Raw genomic sequence first — 20193 nt, forward strand, 5'->3', positions numbered from 1 at the left:
AGCTTCAAAACCACCACTTAGTCTGTCTCTAAACTGCCATGGAAAAATTTGTTGTTCAAAACTGTATGTTCCTCCAAGTATGATTGATGTAAGAAATCACAACTGTGTGTGTGTCTATGCAAACAGGTAGGAGTTGTGTAAGATGGATCTTTTGATCTTTTGCAACAGAATTCTCTTTGCAGAAAAGGGCTATATGAGGCCTGTACTTAAACAACATATAAGCTTTATTTTCAAGGTTAGTAGATTCAAGTAGTATGTGTTGGCTCTCTGCAGAGCGAGGAATTCCAGCCACTGTGCATTGGTGTCAGGCTTTATTTTAACATCAGTATGATTTTTTTTCCAAGGAATTACTCAACCCTAAGTTCTTTTCCCTAAAATGCTGATATGGCATGAAGGACCAGTTATAGAATAAGTGAAGATATTCAAAGAGCACGGAAAAGTCATTCTACTAAAAACCGCAAAATTCCATTTTACATTGGTGCTTTCAATGTAGAAAATAGGACGTGCTGCCAGAATTATGACATGAAATATTCAGCTCTATTCTGATCTTTTTCTCTGTGTCTTGTTTTGCTAAAGATGATTTAAAACTCTGCTTGCTGAAATCCAGAAAACAAACAGCTCATGTATATGACAGCCTGCCAAGAATGCAAGACCCTGCCCTTCGCTTAGCTCACAAGCAAGAAAAATCTCTTGAAAGTACGCTGCCAGCCAGCTATGCTGCACTAACTCTCACCGTCAAAAAATAACATTGGCAACACTATCAGTTGCAAAAGGACTGTATGCAGAGCAGTAACTTGCAAATTGCATCCAAAATCAGTTGGCCTTTTGCAACAATTTGTTGGTGACAGGTATGTCCTAAATTAATCTGCTATATTCTCAAGATAACATTGCATTTTAATTTTTGTGGAATTGGGCTGAGTCACTATAAAAAAGGTAGATGATGAAAACATTAGGGAAAATGATTTGTAACCATCACGTCTGCTATTCATCCTGGCAGCGAAATAACTGCAAGATGTTGAGACTGTTATCAAAGAATATCTGCCAATGTTTCTAATGAACAATTCTTTATCTTCCATCACCAAAAGAAAAAGAAAATTAGAGTGTTTCTTTGCCCTGATAAGGTTCCTCTCTCTATGGGTGCACTGCTAAATCTCGATTTCAAGGAATATAATCCAGTAGATAATAGAAATAAATTGTAGAAGATTTTCTGTCTCACACACACCTTGGAAAGAACCAAATATCATTATAAAAAAAAGGTATGTCTAGGGAGGACAAGAGTCCATTAAATTTTATGTATCAACTGAAAATAAAAACATAAATACAAACATACATTTCCAGTAAAACATTTATTTAATTCATGGTGTGGCCTCCTAAGAAACTGTCTGCAGTTAGTCAAAGTGATAACAAAATTATATAATTCCCAAGCCTCTGCATGAGTGTGTAGGACTTGCCAAGTAAGGACTTGATCACAGGCTGGTGTGATTTATTTTTGCTTTAGATATAACTCTGAGCACACAAGTGAAGACACACATAGTGCAATTAAAATTAGTCAATAATAAGAATAAAGGTTGAAATTCCGTGCTAAATGATGCCAATTCCAGTTTTCCCATTGATCAGGAAGCTGATCAGACAAGCATTCTGCAAAAACCAAAAGGGTTTTCTGCTTACTCATTTTCAATAGTAAAAGACAAAAATACACAGTATTTTGGGGTTTAAGCATCAAGGTTCCTTTATCTACAAATGGTTCATTATGTATTTCATTTTCAGTATGCAGTCCTTTATTACAGACTCGTTTTTTTGGTGGATTTACAATCTTTCACTCTATAACCTCACACCAGTACTTTTCCTTAAAGCCCCAGCTCCTAATCATATGATTACATGAACCTTTGAAATGACATTCATTTAAAAGTATACTGTTCTAGCCATTACAGTGGTCGGGAAAAGCCTGAACAGAGCAACATGGAAAGAATACAAAGCTGAACCAGGTTTTAATGGGACCTGGTATCACAGGCATCACAAATGATTGCCCTCTAAGCTGCTTCAGAAATGCATCCATCTCCGGTTTAAAATAGTTGAGGTTTTCTGAGCTCTTTTTGTTCCTGATGGAAGGGCCCTTCCAGACTTACTTAATATATTTAGAAAATTCTTGCTTGCACTCACAGTTTCTTCTTGCCAGTTCATACCCATTTGTTTCTGGGCAATTAAAGATTTTTTTTGCATGAAAAACTCCTTACTCTCCTGAATATATACATCTTGCTCCAACGTATTTCTAATTCACAAACAAAACTGCCCTTAGCAAAAGGATCCAGGACACAACCCAGGATTTGTTTGTTTGTTTAAGCATAAGAGTTTAAGTCTTCTCATGAGCTGGGGGATGGGGAAGTGATTCAGTTAATAATTTATTTTAATAATTAGGATAAGCAATGTTGTAGCATTCCAGAAGTGAAAAAAACGGCAGCACATTTTTCTGTAATGGTACTGAACATGCTTTTCTTATGTTCCTCAGTAAAGACAAAGATGCCTAAAAATTCTTGATGAGCATTGCTTCTGTAAGTGGGAACTATCACATTACTGTTCCTACTGACTCAATTCTGAACAGGTAGTTTAGGCGAACTCCTCAGAAACACAGTGATCTCAAAACCAATTCTGATTTCATACAGTTTTCTCCCTGTTTCATACAGTTTTTCTTCCCAGTTGCAACTAATTTTGCCATGTTCCCAATCATATGATCCATATGGGAATGTAGCTTCATGAACAAAATGACCTCACTCTTTTCCTCACAAAAAAAATTGCCACAGCAAATTCCAGGTCAAATCAAGAGTTAACATACAATTCAAAAGCTAACTACATTACTCAGTAAAGCAATGTAACTTGACCAGAGTTATGCTTCCATAGGTTTTAAACTAAGATTAATCTACTCAGCATGTTAAACTTTTGACCAACATAAATGCAGTCAGGGGAATAGCTTGAAAATATAAAAGATAACTTTAATGTCTCACCAGAGAACAATTCAAAGACACAAGATTAAGTAAGGTAACATTTTTAAAACCTTTAAAACTTTTTTAAAACTTCTTTTAAAACAACATTTGCATCACTTCCCAGGGACAGTACCACTATCTGAATATTTCAATGGGTCTGATACTTATCCGAAATTAAAGGCACATGACATCACTGCTGATACCAGTATCAATCCTAGGATAAGATGAAGTGGACATGATGGCTATGAACTGATTGTGAATCAACTTTAATGCAGACTCTTTGAAGTCCAAAGGGATGGATGGCGGCTTTGCAAAGGATGCTGTTAAGGGGCAAATTTCTAAAAGTAAACTCAAGAGTATAAAGCTGTATATGTTTCTTGAAAGCATTTCTCTGCGCTAGAAAAAAAATGTTACTTCCCACTCATGTGGCCTTTTTCCTGAGGATTTGTTTACCTGCCTGACGGAGATGGAATCGCTTGAGTCACCATTTCTACATTTTTATTTATCTTTTATATCAGATGCATCTTGGCTCATTCTCCTTAAATCAAGACTTCATGTCTTTCTAAAAATTGCCATAGCTAATAGCTTGATTCAGCAATTCATAGCTGAAGTTTCTGCATCTTTTTTATATAAGACTAGATTAATGCAAGGTCAAGTTATCCCTGAAGTCTAAGTGCCAAGTTCCTGAGCCTGCAAGATGCTAAACTGCCTCACTTCTGGGGTTCTCAGGATTTGGCAAGCTCGGAGACAAGTCCTGACAACTCATCACAAATTTCAGTACTGTTCATGCTGTCTAATATAGAAGGGGCGCAGGCATATAGGTTTCAAATACATGAGTAATCTAAACCGTTTTGGGATTGCTGTCTGGCACTGTGGCTCAGGTTGGCCTGTGTCCCTACTGCTCTCCTACGTACTGGGATATGGGGCATGTTCAAATGGCCCAGCCTACGGCCCCACCTCATCAGCACCTGTGCTCCTTCAGGCAACCGATGGATGTTGAAAGCAGCGAAGAAATGAGGGAATAGAACAACACACTGCTTCCTTTCCTCCCTGTCTCCACTCACCAAGTCACAAGCTCTTTTTAACACCAATCTACAAGGCAGATTTGCAAGATCCATTCCTGTACTAGCTGATGCTGTCCCTTGTCTTCTCTGTCCATCCTGCTATATATGGTTCTTTGGTCTAATCATTTCTGTTCCTTTCCACACTTCCTGAGTCCTGTGAACAAAAACAATGCTCACTGACCTTCAGATCCAGGAAAAATTCATGTTTAGGGAAACTGCCTAGCAACTGCCTTCCTTATTGCAAGGAGAAAGGATATTTGCATAAGAAAACCCTCCAGCTGGAAGCCTTCAAAGACTCTGCAGGGAGCTGATTCAGTGACCAGTCCTCAAAGGAGCCCTTCCCTGGCTCCTGCTCTGCTGGGTGGCTTTTCTTTCCAGTTCCCACCACCCCTTGGGGCAGCAGTGTGGCTGCACAAGGTGCTCTGCAGCAGCTGGGCACTGCTGCTTCCATCTGGGACTGCACTCACAGTGCTCCTGGAGATCTTATTTTGTTCCCACATCTTCTTTTCTTCACACTGTGTTCATCACAGCACAAAGTCAACAGCTTCAGCTGTTGAAGTCAGATCTGTCATTTACTTTTCAGATTTCCTGCCAAAAATGAAGGTCTGTGGCACTATAGTACAGAATCTCTCCAGATTTTTATACATGGTTGCCTCTCCCAACAACTACAAAATGACATTACTTGTTTGCAGAAAGGCTTGGCCCAGGAAGCATAACTACAGAAATAACTTCATCATTCCTGTTGCTGTGCCATGCAATGTCTGTATAAAATGTTTCCTGTCAACTCACTTCCTAATGACCTGGACAAAACATTGTCTCTATTGAAGTCAAAGGAAGAAGATGCTGTCCATATTCGAAATCCAATCTAGCAACATTATAAACACTAATTATTGGGAGTGAGAAAATGGCCCTGCTATATGCTGAGCAGTTAAATGGCAGTCAAGGTATTCCAGCATCTGCAAAGGCGACTTAGCAGGGCTGCTACTTACATGCAGTGAGCTGACTTTGAGATTAGATTGCTGCAAAACTCTCCAAATTTTGGTTCGCAAAAATAATTTCAGTATGTGAATCACTGCTTTCCTGTAATTTATATCCATATGTGTGGTTATTTTTAAGAATGATTCAGTTTTGTATATAAAATTTTTAAAGGGCTTTTTAAATTAATGAACATCTGTGCTAAGAACCCTTCAACAGAAACGCTTGTGTCAGCTGCGGGTGATGCTGACTGTGTAAACTTCCTGGAATTCTGCAAGCATGCACATGGAAACTAAGGCTCTCACCTACTCCATATATTGGGATTAACCTTCCTGAAATCCACAGCATTGAAATGTTTAAAAGAAATGTTTAAAAAAAAAAGGTTGTAAAAAGCGCAATTTCTATCTAATAGAAAAACTGTAGTGTCTGTTTAATAAGGAAGGTGTGGCCAAAAATAGTAAATTGTCAAAGCTTTCAACGGATGAAAGCAGTGGGAAATTTTCCATTTGGAAAATCTCAAACATTTTGATTAAGCTCTTGATTGAAATATACGCCATATTTTAGCTACAGTCTGAGTCAAAATGAATGTATGCATTTCCTGGCACCTTTTCTGGTTGCTGCTTCCTGGCTGAACTTCTTCGCTCAAACTAGATTTTATGGTCAATCACTTGATATCCTACATTAGAACCATGCTGGTACAAATCTGGTGGGGAGTTTTCTGAAGGACCAAATAGACACCCAAACTCAATGGATAATCAGGTAATGTGTCACAGAAACAAGTCCACTACGCTTTATATCTTATTTGCTGCTTTTTCTGTGATACCTTTTTTCACCCTAATCATTAGATTTTCCCTGCCTGTCCCCTCCAACTCTGACTTCACAGGCTGAAGTAGAGTGTGCTCCAAGAGCACTGCAGCAGGTTTCACACTTGCTTATACTTCATGTGAAAAGGGACTTAAAATGCAGCAAAACAAATTATGTTGCAACCTCCCAGCTGAAGGTCTATTTTTTTCTATTACTGTCCTGTTAACCCTGCAAGACAGAGTTCAGTAATAAGTCACTGTTAAATGCAGCTCACTACAGATGCTGTACATCTGATGCTCCTTTTCCTAGCAGTAATATGGAAAACTTTCTTGGACTGCAAAGAGCACTGTCAGTGAAAACATCTGGAAATAGAACCATAAGCAATACCAATGAGCTTGATGTGAAGAGGATAAGAAAACTCCGCTTGAGAAGTGACTGCATCTAGAGCCACATCAAAAAGTGCTGGAACTATACTTGTTTGAGCCAAAGCTGAATTTGGCCTCTCTGTGTAGTGTTGAGCAGGGCAGGAAACTGGGACTCAAGAGAAAAAACAAGGAATCAGGGATTAGCTGGGGAATGAGCATGTTTACTGCACACAACAAAATGTACTCTGGCATGCACTAGTAGTAACAGGCATCAAGCCATGTTGCTAATCATTTAGCACCAGGATAATGCTCTGTTCTGGTGTATACAAGCTTCTAACCACCACACAGTAGTGGCCCTTAGGAAGGTCATAAAAGCCCTCTGAAATCATTAGACCTAATTCTGCTCATGATTAAGTTGCTGTAAGTTCACAGTAACCACACTAACTGCAAGGGAGCTACTTCAGACTTACATCTACAGAGAAGGCCTGTTATTTCCTGTACTGTTTCCTATTGGTTACATGAAATCATCTGCACATTTACTCCAGAGTTGCTGGCACCCACTGTTCTGCCATCACTGCTCATGATGCAGTGAGTTGCAAAGTCCATGTAGGGAAGCAGATAGTTTCCTTTGAGCAACGGATGCAAAAATAGAAGCTAATAAAAAGCCTTCAAATGGTGCCTTCAACGTATGACAATTCAATACACACACCTACAAAGATGCCTTGACAAGCTGCTTGACTTCCCAGCAACTCCTTCTTGTTTTCTTCAGTGCAGCCTCCACCAGACTCTCCCACACAGGTATTCGGCTCTACAGTGACAGCTGAGACCTGCAGGTGTTTTCTGCTTTTGCCCTTTCTGAATAGACAGACGCTTGTTCCTTGCTGTAAACATTTGCACTGTGATACTTGCCTGGCTAGCTACAGTCCAAATAACGATAAACCAGGCTTTTCTTTTTTTAGGCTCTTGCTGTTACGCGTTAATTCTCTTTGCAAACAGGGACTTGGTACTGGAAATAGCTTAGTGAGATCACTCTTCGGTGGTTATTTTACTAGCATTATCTTTTAGCAAACATTTCATATACCGAGTCACCAGAAAACATTTATTATGCCATTGCCAGAAATACAGCACTACATAGTATTAGTAATTAGGATAATAAATGAAAGAAGAACTATGCTTAGTGGGACAGATGCTCTTTGCCATTTCACTACTCTAATACCAATGTTATTTCACTGTCTTCAGAGCTGCTACTCTAGATTTACTGACCAACAGTGGAGATCAGAATCTGGCCTGCTTCCCAAGAACTGTAATACTTTCAAGGTCAAAATGGTTTCTGGAAAGGGTTTTTGCTCTTATTATGTAGAAATAAAAGATCAGAATCATGAGTATTTTTAGAATTGGCTCTGAATATCAAATTCTGTAATCCCTAATTTTTCTGGAAGTCTTTCTGTGAGGCTCGAAAGGATAATAACTTCTCATATCTTAACTAAAAGTGCATGGGAACTGTATATTTCAAAAAGATATCCACTTTCAAGATACTTATTTAAATAGATCAAGGAACACACACACACACAAGTAGGAAACTTATTTCCAAACTTTCCTCACTCCCTCAGCTTTTTACTTTTTAGTTTCTTGACTCTGTTTCTTTAGTTCTTCACTTGCTACCAAATTAGACAAGACCTGAATACTAATTAAGAAAGAAAAGGAAAGAAAAGAAAGAAACTAAAACTAAAAGAGACAATGGTCTTTCACAATCCCTAGAGGTACAAAATGTGCCAGTAGGACCTGCAAGCCATCCATTTAGGGACTGAAACAAAAACCTTCAATAAGTGGGACGCTCATCATTGGAAGCAGTAGTAGATGAGAGTGGTCTAGGATGCTCTTTGACTATCCAGTGACTATGTGCCAATATGTTGCAGCTAGTGTGAGTGTAGGATTTCTTATGCAGTATGTTTTCATTACAGGCTAAAAGTACCTCTGATCCAGGAGTGCCAAACTCACATTTGGAAAATCCTGTTCACAGTTCTAATGATTTCTGTATCAAAAAGAGATATTTGAATGGAAAGACAGAGAAGGTTGCAAGGACAGGAAGGAAAACGAAGAACCTTTTCTCCTGACAGGCTTTCTTAACACTCCAAAACAGTCTGGGAGGAGAAAGGATTATGTTTGAGATATAAACATGAGGAATGGAGAATAAAGTTTTTGTTGGAGAATGATACAGTGTGAACTGGTCAGGAGCTGATTTAGGCTACAGATTAAAAAGGAATCTCCAACTAGAAGGAGAAAGAGCTTATGGCAGCTTGCAGGCAGTACCTTAGCAGCAGGACCCTAGTTATTTGCTATATCTGACTGGGTAAATTAATGAAAGGGGTTTTATGCCAGAGCAGAAGTAATCCAGGAACTAGCAATTTAAGATTCAGAGACTTCTGCTATCCAATTTTGTTGTACTCCTGAGAGACATTACAAAAAAGTAGGTCAGTGTTTTGTTGGTGATGCTATACTTATTTAGTCAAATAAAATATTTCTTGGGGGATTCTGTTAATCACCTGCATTTTTTTTCTTCTTGCTGTAAAATTTGTCTCTGGGTTAAGTTCTGTTCCCACACTTCCCTGAGACAGTGATGACAGGCAACTGCCAAAGGTAGGATGTTGAGATAGATGTGCTCCAAGGGGCCTCAAGAAACCCTAGATTTGCCAGATTGGTGCCAGCTGTGTGCATTCTCTGCTTGCCAGATCAGAAATTATTTCTCACTCTGACACAATGACAATTACTGTTGTCACCAAATGTTGCATGAGATGCAACTGACTTCCTAAGAACTTTCATGTAATTTTGCCAAAAAAAAAAAAAGTTATTTTGTAGTGATCTAAGGGTGATACCTTCAATTTCTCCCCGTTTCACATGACAGACTGTATTTTTTTGGCTTTGGGTGTTTTGTAAAAAGAGGCTGAAAGTGTTAATGGGTGTTGGGGTGTTTTGCATGGCGTGAGGGAGGTCTGAGGTTCTTGTGGGTCTTCCTGCACTTAACACCTAACATGTGGCTTCCGGCACTAGTGGAAGGCTCGGGTAAGTAACTTACGTAACCTCATCCCATCCTACATACTTTGCGCTCTTTGAATAGTAGAAGAATAATGAACATGCTGCAAAATATGTAGGAGATTAAGGAGAAACCAGGTCACCGGACAGAACCACAGCCCCTGGGGCCCTTCTACTCCATCTGGGCCAAAAGTGGAGGAAACAAACTTGTGACATGCTTTATAAACATTCCCATCCCTTTAAGACAAGCTGGCCCTAAAGGAAGATGCAAACCCACTTAATAGCCTCAAGGCTTCAGATAGAACCATGCATGGTTTATACAAGCAGAGGCAAAAAACCCTTATTTCCTCCACTCCAACTTTCCTCCAACAGTGCAGTTCCTTGCACTGTTGCATAAAGACAAGTAAGTTATACAATAGCTAAATAGAAATTATACAACTTAGCTCCATATATCTAAATCAGAAACAGAGTTTCTATGTGGCACTGGACACACTTAAATAAAAAAAAGTGGAACGGTGAATTCTGGTCCTAATGAAGTTAGTGGCAAAGCTCTTGCTTACTCCAGTGAGATCACAATTTCATCTAAAATCTTGGCTCAAGTCTGCAGCTGTCTGACCAAGTAGTATATTTAAAACATATCCCTGTTAAGTTTTTCTGAGCACAGAGGCGAACTGATCTTCCTTTTTTTTCTTTTTTGTTTGCCTTTTTTTTTTTGCTTATGATAAACACAGAAAAGTATTTTAAGATGAGATACTGAGCAAGCACTTGCAAACTTGAATTGTAAGTCTGAAAAGGGTATGAAATAGTACCCTTGGGTGCAGAGACAACTATTAGCAAGGTAGTTGTTTCCATGTTTCAGTGTCAATACTTCAAGCCACTGAACGCTGCAGATGAGTCACAGTATTTGGGCATCAGATGGGAAACCCCTAACTCTGAGCTCAAACAGATATTAAAAAAAGAAAGCCTCTGATGAACTCGAGATCTAAACTCTGCAAGTAAATAAATATGTGAAAAGATCTACTGCTCTACAAGGACTGTGATGCAGCAGTGTCAGCAGAGCTGCTTGGCACATGGAACAAACTAATTACTTGCCAGTTCTTTTAGATTGGCCTGGGGTGGATGGCAGCCCCGGGTAAGAAATGCCAGTGCAATTTTTTCATGTCCTCAGGCTTATCTGGTCTGACTTTTGAAAACTACTGATGTTTCATTAAATGTTACATGTATACTACGTCTTTCCCCTCCCCCAAGATTCCTGTGTAATGAAGAACGAAGGAAAAAAGACAGGAAGAAAGAACAGAAATCTTGAGCAAGCACGGCCACATATCACATCTATTCCAAATCAAAAGGTTACTTCTCTCCCACTCTTCCCTGAAGCATCTCTTAACAACTGAGCTGATTCAATGCAGAATGTCATTAAAAATCTAACAGTAAATAAGGTTTGGGGATCATCCTTATTTTACAGAAACAAGCTACAAATAATCATCTTGGGCAAATCAAGCACCCTATCAGAGCAGTAGTATTTCTGGAAACTGGCTCCAGTGTATTAGTAGGCACAACTACCACATAAATTTTTTGCAGACCATTTTGGAGCTCTGTAAATCCTTGCAATGAACATGAGATAAAGCTGTCAAGGATGGCGAAGAATTGCTTCCATGTATGTGATTAAATCTGAACAGTTAGAAAGACTTACCTTGCTACAGTTAGGTATGGTTGGTCAGAACCATCCCAGCGTTGTTGCTGACAGTTTCATTACTCAGGACTGCCATGGACTGCCATTCTCCAGGCAACCAGCTGGCAAGGCATCATGGCCTTGACTCTTTAGTGACCAGCCTCTGACTAGCCCATTTACGGCTCAAAAGGGCAGGCCAAAATCTCAAAGGCTTCACTGTAGCTTCCAGTTTTCGTCAGTATGTATAACGGCTGCAAGGTAGGCTGGAGCCTGCTAGAAAAATGGTTCTTCCTGGGTTTATGACTGCGTGGAACAAGTGACTGACCTCATTAAAAATTTAAATCCACGCACCATACTGCAAGCTACCCCATCTAACCATTAGCTTGGGTGAAGACATGCTGCTTTGCACTGTCATTCACCCTCTTTGACACCTATCTACCTGTTTCACCATTTATCCACATTTGTCTTTCACTAACACCTCTCTCCACTTCCTACTTCATTCATTTTCTCTCTCAAATACATTATTTCACTTTCTACACTGTTCCTCTCTTTCTCCATATCTCTGCTCCTTTCTAACTTCCTGGACGCCACTCATCCTCCTTTGGTCTTTGAATGAGAGAAGACAAAGTGACCAAGAGGGAGAGAAGAAGAAAGGCAATGATGGACGTAGGAAAATGAACAAACATTGATGATACAAAGTCAGAGAGGACATGTGAAAAGTGCAATGTTGAATGAGGCATTTCAAAAGGTACCCAAAAATCCCAACAACTTACTTACAATTACAACTTAATTTCCTCTGGTGAATGCCTGCCTTCTCCACGTCACCGATCAGGCAGGGCAAAACCTTGGCCTTATTCTAAACTCCCCCTGTGTTACTTTTTGCTTTGCTAATGTGCAAGACTCAAGTATTAAGCCAAGAAGAACAGGCGCAAGTTAGATGGCGCTAGAGCTGGTACTGAACCATATGCTTGTTCCAGTTTCAATTTTCAGCAGAAAGTCCATCGTTAGCCTCTATCTCTTCTTGGATTTAGTTTTTTTTTGTAGCAAGGAGTTAGTTGTGTTCTTTGTTTGTTTGTTTTCCCAAAAATAAGTACAAAGCAAGGCATTCATCATTCCAAAATGCCTTTGATTGTTAAGGTCTTTGCAAACATTCACTATTAAGCATGAATATTCATTCTTAAATGTGGTGATAAACCTGGTAAATAAATCCAACCCTACTGAAATACAGAACAGATACATGCCTCCAGTCCCAATAAGTATTGCTCATATTTCAGATGCAAAATCAAGAAAGCTTGGCCCTTGGTGCTCACTGGTATCCTTTCAAATACAAACATAGGCAGTGATTACTACTTTGTATTTTTTTCCAAGTACTTAAATGAAGTCACAACTGTTTATGTTGACCAGATAATTTGAAGTGCCAAATTTCCAAAAGAACAAAATATAAGAGGAATGTGGTTTCTATGTTTACTAAATATTGTGTTTGCTTGTTGACCAAAAAGACAAAGAACAAAGGAGACTGTTACTTCTCGGCTATTAAGAGAAACAGCACTCTACAATAATCCTTGTGCCTAGCTTCCTGGGCCCTGTCCAGCCTCACCCAGACGTAATGGCAATCTCTTTTCAGGCATCCCGCAGACACTGGTGCAGAAGTGCCTCTGCCCTGTTGATGCCTATTAAGATGGATACGGAAGAAGCCTTCATTTTGTCTGCAGAAAATTCACAGGCAGCAACTGATGTGCGAGACAGGTACAGACTAGCCCACATTACAGGATTCAACACTAGTATTTATAAACTAACAACTTGCCCATGGATTGCCTTTCACAAAAGTCCAGCTCCACTCATGAAGTTACACATGTTGTAATGAACACAAATGCTGTCAACTACATGACTTGCCACATAGTACAAAGCCAACATCAACATCAGAATCAGTGAACAGAGACGTGCTTATCCTAGCGATTCAAGAAGCCTTTGGCAAACTTCACAGGTTGCTTTATGGCAACTGAGCTCAGGAATTTCCAATTGTAAAAGATTATGTTTTAGTAACTCCTGAGTTATTAGGTCAAATGTGAAAATCCTTTTTGTTTTTCATCTGCTTCTTCTTCACTAAGGCCAAGCAAACATGTTGAATCTTTGACTAGAGGAAGGACCTTTCTATGACTTGTTATTAGATAACAAACACAACATACAAAAACCACAGGACATGCCAATCTTATCAACTCTTTCCCAGTTTACCAAAACCTGGTAACCCCAAACCAGTTTCTCCATATGCAGTACCCTAAATCACCTGACAGACAGAATGTCCAGTATAATATTTGTATAATCAGATCAAGGTGGTGAGATGACTAAATCAGACCTCAGTTATTATTGACAATACCAGTTCACTTACCCGATAGTAGTCTGTGCTGTACACATCTCTAGACATCCCAAAATCCCCAATCTTCACCAGCAGGTTCTCACCAACCAGGCAATTCCGGGTAGCAAGATCCCGATGTACGAAGTGCTGTGATGCCAGGTAAACCATACCAGCAGCAATCTGCTGAGCAATGTGGAGCATCTGGGATTGGGTCAGCTCTGCGGGACGGTTCCCTTCTGCCATCAGTACTGCATCTGGTCCGTGTGCCCTGCATCAAAATACAAACTGATGAAGTGATAGGCCACTTGTAAGCCAAAGAGCTAAAAGGCATCTGGGGTCTAAAACCAGACAAGTGACTTGCTCAAGCATAATGACAAAAAGGAATGTAAACACACTGGTGAAAGAGGAGAAACTGTCTTTTGGCTTTTTTCCTCTACTGTTTTCTTCCATGGTGAGAAAGGCTGGTGGTTTGAAGAGCATTACATAATGGGCAATATATCATTCATGGAAATAAAGCAGATAGACAGATAGATTCATAACAATCCTTAGTCCTAAACCACTACCTTTAGTCTGCTGTGCTCCAGAAATCTTTTCTGGGGAAAGGCTGGTAAATGTAGCTGATAGGTACTTGATGAAAACCTCTCCAGGAGTGATACTCTGCCGTGAAGTGGTAGGCATAGCACCGCTCTTCCTGTGTTTGAATGACCAGCTTCCCCTTGATTTCCATAGGGAGACAGGTCATTGCGCGTTTTCATCTTGTCTTCAAGAAGAAAGAACTAACTTCCTTCTCACATCCAATCTGAGAAAAAGGGCAGCAATTTTAAGTTTATACTTTCAATTTCCTATCATTCTTGCAGAATAGAAAAACATTTTTGCCGATTTCACCACTGAGGGCAAGTTCTGCTCTACCCAGGAATTATCTAGTGGGAAGAGAATTTAAAACACACTCTAGTCTGAACAACTAAAGAATTCCAGAAATAGTACTTTTTTTCCAAGATCTAGCAAGCTCCTAAAATATATTGATCAATTGATTCACGAGGAGTTCCTATTCCTGCTGCAAATAAAGCATTTTTGTATTTGGAAACCCCAATAAAGCTCTACAGCTCTTGTGCTTCACCTATCCTAACAGTGCTTGCTCTAGTATAGATATTGCACATCCTGGTACCTTGAAGATACAGATATTAATATCTGGTCAATAGAGGTGACATGTGGCCTTCATTCAACCCTGGGGGAAAGGCATAGGAGTTTGCAAGAGAGTTGCAAATTAATCAAAATCTGTGTGATCAAATCTGACCCTACCTATTAGAAATATGATACTAAAGTTGCCCCAGGGGAAGAACTTCATGAGCACGTGAGAGAGGAACAAAGAGGGTTTGCAGCATTGCTGGGACTGTGTCTGGTAGCAGGCAAAGAAGTTAACTGCAGTTATCCTGATACAGGGTACAGCTGGCCATTCAACTGACAGCACTGGTGGGAAAAAGAGGAAGGATGTGAAATCTCCAACCAAGGCTCAGAGGCAAATTCCTAATGAAAAGCCCTACACCTCTCCATTGTACTGTTTTGTTTTTAATGACTGTTTTCAAATGTAAAGCTCTGAACATACAAAATTTGCGCTCTCATCTCTCACTACCTTCCCTGAGGAGATGGTACATATGTGATGAAACTTATGGATAATTTTTAATACTCCATCCATTTTGCTTGTCTTCTTGGTGCCAGCTGCAAAAGTGGAGCTCCTCGCTGTCAAAAACAACCAGCAGAGTCCTTCAGATCCACATAGTCTCCACTAGTCACCAAATGCACGGCCAGCACACCTTCGGGGCTGGAGTCCTTGGCTGCACCACAGGGAGCAAAGGTTCCTTTGGGTTAAATTTCGGATATGTTTTTCCCCGACAGCCTTTGGTGGCGCTGCAGGGTAAGAAATAATAGGCTTTTCCAGCCTGCTTACGACCAGTGTCTGATCTGCAGCACAAGCTGCGGCAAATGTGCGCGAAATGACAGGAATGACAAATTGGAGCTTAGGTTAAACAGCTTGTCCCAGCATAATCATTTCATGTTCTAAAGACAAGAGCTGATTAATAATTTTTTAAAAAGAAAACTTAACATAGGAAATATACTGTCTGCTATACTACCATTCTCTACAAGAATTCAAAATCAGAGTTATGAGGTAAAAAAAGGCTAATTGCAAAGAATCAACGAATAAGCATTTCTCACGATGACACTGAATCAGCTGCAAATCTAATTTGCTTTAATGGGGGGAGTTCAGCACTTTGAAACAAGCATCTGGACTGGCATCTTTGGAAAGTGCGCTCCTCTTCATATGCACAGCAGAGGTGCAAGCAGGAAACACTGCCTTGGCAATACACTTAAACCTCTGCCAGGGAGGCAATCAGTCTAGGAAAAGTCACATTCACTCTGAATCCCCAGCTCAACCCATGGTGTCCCTGCCAACCCTGACAGTAAAGGAGGAGGCTGGTTGATGTCATTTGCTTTTATGATGTGTCTGTTTGTTCGCTGGGGATTACAAGGACAGCAAACTCATTTCACAAAAGCGATCAAAAACTCGTAAATGGTGACACCAGCAGTCACTAGCAATTTTACTCAGACACCAGATCTGAACCCATTTAAAGGGCCATTAGTTTGATTGTTTTACAGCTTTGTCAGCGCCATGCATTACATGCAGTTTTCCAAAATGGATGTGGACACCAGTCATCCTTATGCAGAAGGCATCTTAGTACACCAAAATGCCTTTGTGGTGCCCTTGGATAAAGCAGCGTAGAAGACCTTGAGAGAACAGTCCACTATGCTTTTTTTTTTTTTTTTTTTTTTAATGTAGGAGCAAAGGCTGTCCCTTAACTGCTTATTTGCATGTCAACGAGTTCAGACTACTATAAATGGCACATACATAAAGTCACTGGACAAAACTTATTGGTTTGTAAATTACCTATCACTGTGAACCTTATGCATCACTTAGTTATTCACGCTTGCTTCACTACCAAAATTCAATTTTGGTTGGATATTTCTGAATAACTTTTGAAAGTAAAAGTTCCAATCCAGGCCCCATGATGCTGCAGTTTCCATTGTACTGAAGTTCCAAGCCTAACAGTTTTCTTGCCACAGATTTACAGTACTTTTTCCAATATGTTGACAGGAGGGAAGAGAAAAGCAGTTAGATTTTCCAAAGCTTTTAGACACCTACAGATAGATAGGTGTTGAGTGGGATTTTCCCAAGTGCTAGCAGAAAGGAGGCAAGAGAGCAATCCCTACTCCAACTCCTGCTCCTACAAGGGAGCAAGCTTTATAGCCAGACATTTCAGAATATACTGAAATATATTGAAAAACAGCACTCCTTTTGTTGCAGGCACCAGGAGTAACTTAGTGGTCCTTTCAAATAGGTAAGGAAATAATAAGCTCCATATCACAACTCACAAAATGTACAAGCAGTGCGTCATACAGATTTTCATTCCTGTGTTTTTTACTAGTGGTAAGTAATTTGCCATTGAGTACCAACAACGCCCAACTTCTCTGCCCATTTCTGCCTCCTCAGCACAACAGACACCAGTGGATTTACCTGAGGAATTTGTTCAAATCTCCGTGCTTCATATACTCAAAGACCATGATGAGTGGATCGCCCTCGACACAGACGCCGTAGAACTTGACAATGTGCTCATGCTGCAGGTTTGTAAGCAGCTCTGCCTCACGGTGGAAGTCCTTCCGGGCATTGTCACTGGCATCCTTCAGCGTCTGGTGGAGGAAAGGGAGATGTAAGGAGGAGGTGTTTGCAGAAGGTAATGAACATGTGGGAAGGAGCTGTAAGGGTAAGATAAGGACCTCTGAAAAGGATGGAGAAGGTACATTCTTAATAACTGTTTTAGAAATGCAGATGTGATGTTTAAGGGCAATTTAATAGTGGCAGTACAATTTTTGTTCCCCTGCCACACATCGTCCCAGAGGAGTGATAGGCAGGACCTTACTGTGCCAAGTGTTTTCCAAACAGAACAAAGAAACTAACCTTATCCAAGAAACATACTAGTACACAGCTGGCCCATTTCCTTTAGTATTTAACTCAGGCAAAACCCCAGCATCCTGTGGGCACTCACCTCTGTTTTAAGTTCTGTAAAGTGAAACTTTGCTTGCTTAAAATGATTAACAGGAATGTAGGAGCCTTCGTTATGTACTATTAAAGTTGTTTTTGATGTGGGCCCCTATAGCATGCTATGCATAAGGCAGATTTATACAAGGGTTCATCCCTCAACCAGAGCTTACAACCTAGGATCCCAGCGACTTTTTTGGGAATTCAGTGAAATTACTCACATGCCTGAGATGAAGAATATGCATAAGGTACTGGAGGATCAATCCTAAATTGCTAAACACTGAAGAAATAATGCAGAACAGAATATGGGGAGGGACATCATTTCTTTTTCTTTCAGATATAGCTTTAAAATCTCGCATATTTTCATGTATGGGAAATATAACAATGCTGGGTCAAATGGGAGGCTTAAATGTCGTTTTATGAAATGGCGCTAGTTTTATGAAATGACACTAGTTAAGCAGCCACTCAGAAAGACGGTTTTAGATCTCTCCATAAAAACTGTTTCGTGAGTAAGGAATTCTTTCAAGCACCAGAAAGCAAATTCTGACATGAATTAAGTAAGGAATCACCATAATTAACAACATACTATTGCTATGCTCTACTTTCTTGAACTACAGAGATTGCACTATATTAATTCAAATAATATTTCTAAAACAGTAAGAGAGTGATAGCAGGTTACCCATTCTCACAAATTATTATTCACAGAAACTGAAGACTGAGATCTGTACTCTAACTACATCTCAACTCAGTGTAAAAGAAAATGAGACACAAAAATAGTGGCTTTAACTAAAAACGCTTCTTCCTGGTCATCTACTCACTTTACTTTCCATCCTGAATTCCCATGGTGAGCATGGGACCAACAATGCCTAAGAGAACAGAACAAGCTGATACTGTAAAATGGTTCCACCAATAAACCCCATTTTTTGGCTGTAACAAAATCATGGTTTGTACAAGATGTTTCCTGAACAGAATCAACTCTGGCCACTTGTCTAGTGTTATATGTGTCCATGTGTAGATAAGGGACTAAAAGTTGGGTTTTACAGAAGACACTCCTTTTACTCAAAAAAATGCAACCATAGGTCTCCAAAAATGAACAGCTACCATAATAAGGTCCAGATGGGAGGGATAAGAAACAGGGCAGACTGAACAGCCAGCTACTACAAAAAGAATTTTTTCCCAGTGGATTGTAGGCTCTACAGATTCCAGAGGCAATAGAAATATGTCAGGCCAAAAACACCCCTTCCCTGAGGGACACTTTTATGAACCCCGTGTTTTCTGGCCCAGAACCCTTCTTCCATGAGTTTTACAAATAATGATGCAATAAAGATTTTGGCTGTTTAAAAAGCTATGGTACATGAGCATACAAAGCTGAAGTGGGTATCAACTCAATCCCCCACCTTGAGTCTCAGTTATCACAGTTATATCACAGTTAATCACAGTTATATCCAAACCAGATAAGGGCTAGCTGAAACACCTCTAACACCCTTAATGGTGCTGGGATGATGCTTTAATATCCCACAGCCACAGTCAAATCTACATTATATATTGCAACCACAGGGAACAATTCTGCTGTCAGTTGAGTTTCCTCTGGTGGTTTCATGAATAAAGTAATTTGACTGTAATTCTTGTAGGCAACAGAACTAGAAAACCAATTTATAAAAAATAAATAAATAACAGCAACCTGGATAAAAATAATCAATATGGAGAAGCATAGCCAATCTTTCACTGTAAAGACAGTAAAAATGCTGACAGCTTTGTCCTGTGAGGATGGCATATTGTATATTTGGGAAAGTGCTTTTTATCTCACAGAAACAGCAAAATTATCATATGACAGAGCAGTTGCCATGGTAATTACATATTTTCTGTCAAAGAGCAAAATGCGGCAAGGTCTAAAACCTAGGAGAACCCTGACAGGCTTCCTACCTACCAAAAGGCAAGTGGAATTTCTGATGCCCAACAGTGCCAAACCCTTTTCATTATTTCATGCAGCACAGAACAGATGCAATGCACACAATGCATGAAAGAGAGCTGACATTCAGGCAAGGAGAACACTGGAAGGACTGAAAATTAATAAGCACACAGAATTTACATAGAAATGACACTGAGTAATGTATTTAGAGTGTTCTCAGTGCAAGAAAAAAATAAAAACAAAATAAAACGATAAGAGCACAAGATAGAGAAAAAGACATATTCATTATTATTATCTTTACTGACAAGTAAGCCAAAGCTGTGTATGAAAACACTCTCACCAGCTGATGGGATTCTTGCCTGAGTAGGAGCTGAGATGATCTCAGCCACTCCCAGCCATTCAGGCTCCTGGGCCACCAGCTAAGGAAGAGGGACATCCTCCTTTGGGCAACAGAGGAATGTTCTGGCTGTTACAGATGCTCCATGTCTGCTGAGTTCAGTCTTGCCACAAGTAAAACTATCAGCCCACAGCTGTTCCTCTTCAATAGGTCTTTGCCCAAGTAACCACTGAGAAACTGATCTCTGCAGATCCATGCTTGGTAAAGGAGCACAGAACCTGTAGTTCCTCAACCCATAACTACACTGTAGAGCTGCACTTGTGAGTATGTTGGAGGAAAAAAAACAGAGTCTGGCTCTCACCAACAGCAGTATGTCTTTATAATGAAATTCTCAGGATAATTTACACTGTTTCAGACTTGCACTGTGAAATCCTTACAACTGCTTCCCTTCACTGTATAACAAGTAAGCAGTGTATTTATTCCAGAAATGAAGCTTGTTTTTGACCAGTATCTGAAGTGCTGGAAACCTTTAGCTTTCCTCTGAAAGTGTCATGGAAATGTTCTTCACCTAATGCTAACAGCACTCTCCTACATGACCTCAACCTCAGAGCAGAATGAC

General features: G+C 39.9%; 1 protein-coding gene across 2 annotated transcripts in view; it reads right to left on the reverse strand.

Annotated features, from left to right (window-relative positions):
- The window catches only part of NTRK2 (neurotrophic receptor tyrosine kinase 2), a 184191-nt gene that overhangs the window by 27595 nt on the left and 136403 nt on the right, over positions 1-20193 (reverse strand). For both annotated transcript variants that reach the window (XM_088535244.1, XM_088535247.1), the window contains 2 exons: positions 16807-16979; positions 13272-13506 (listed from right to left, as the gene is read on the reverse strand). In XM_088535244.1, the coding sequence (XP_088391370.1) occupies positions 13272-13506; positions 16807-16979 (408 nt within the window). The remainder of the gene's footprint in view (positions 1-13271; positions 13507-16806; positions 16980-20193) is intronic.

Source organism: Tinamus guttatus, unplaced genomic scaffold (genome assembly GCF_059628265.1).
Source record: "Tinamus guttatus ecotype Peru unplaced genomic scaffold, ASM5962826v1 Tinamus_guttatus_pri_ptg000620l, whole genome shotgun sequence".
Taxonomy (NCBI): Eukaryota; Metazoa; Chordata; class Aves; order Tinamiformes; family Tinamidae; genus Tinamus; species Tinamus guttatus.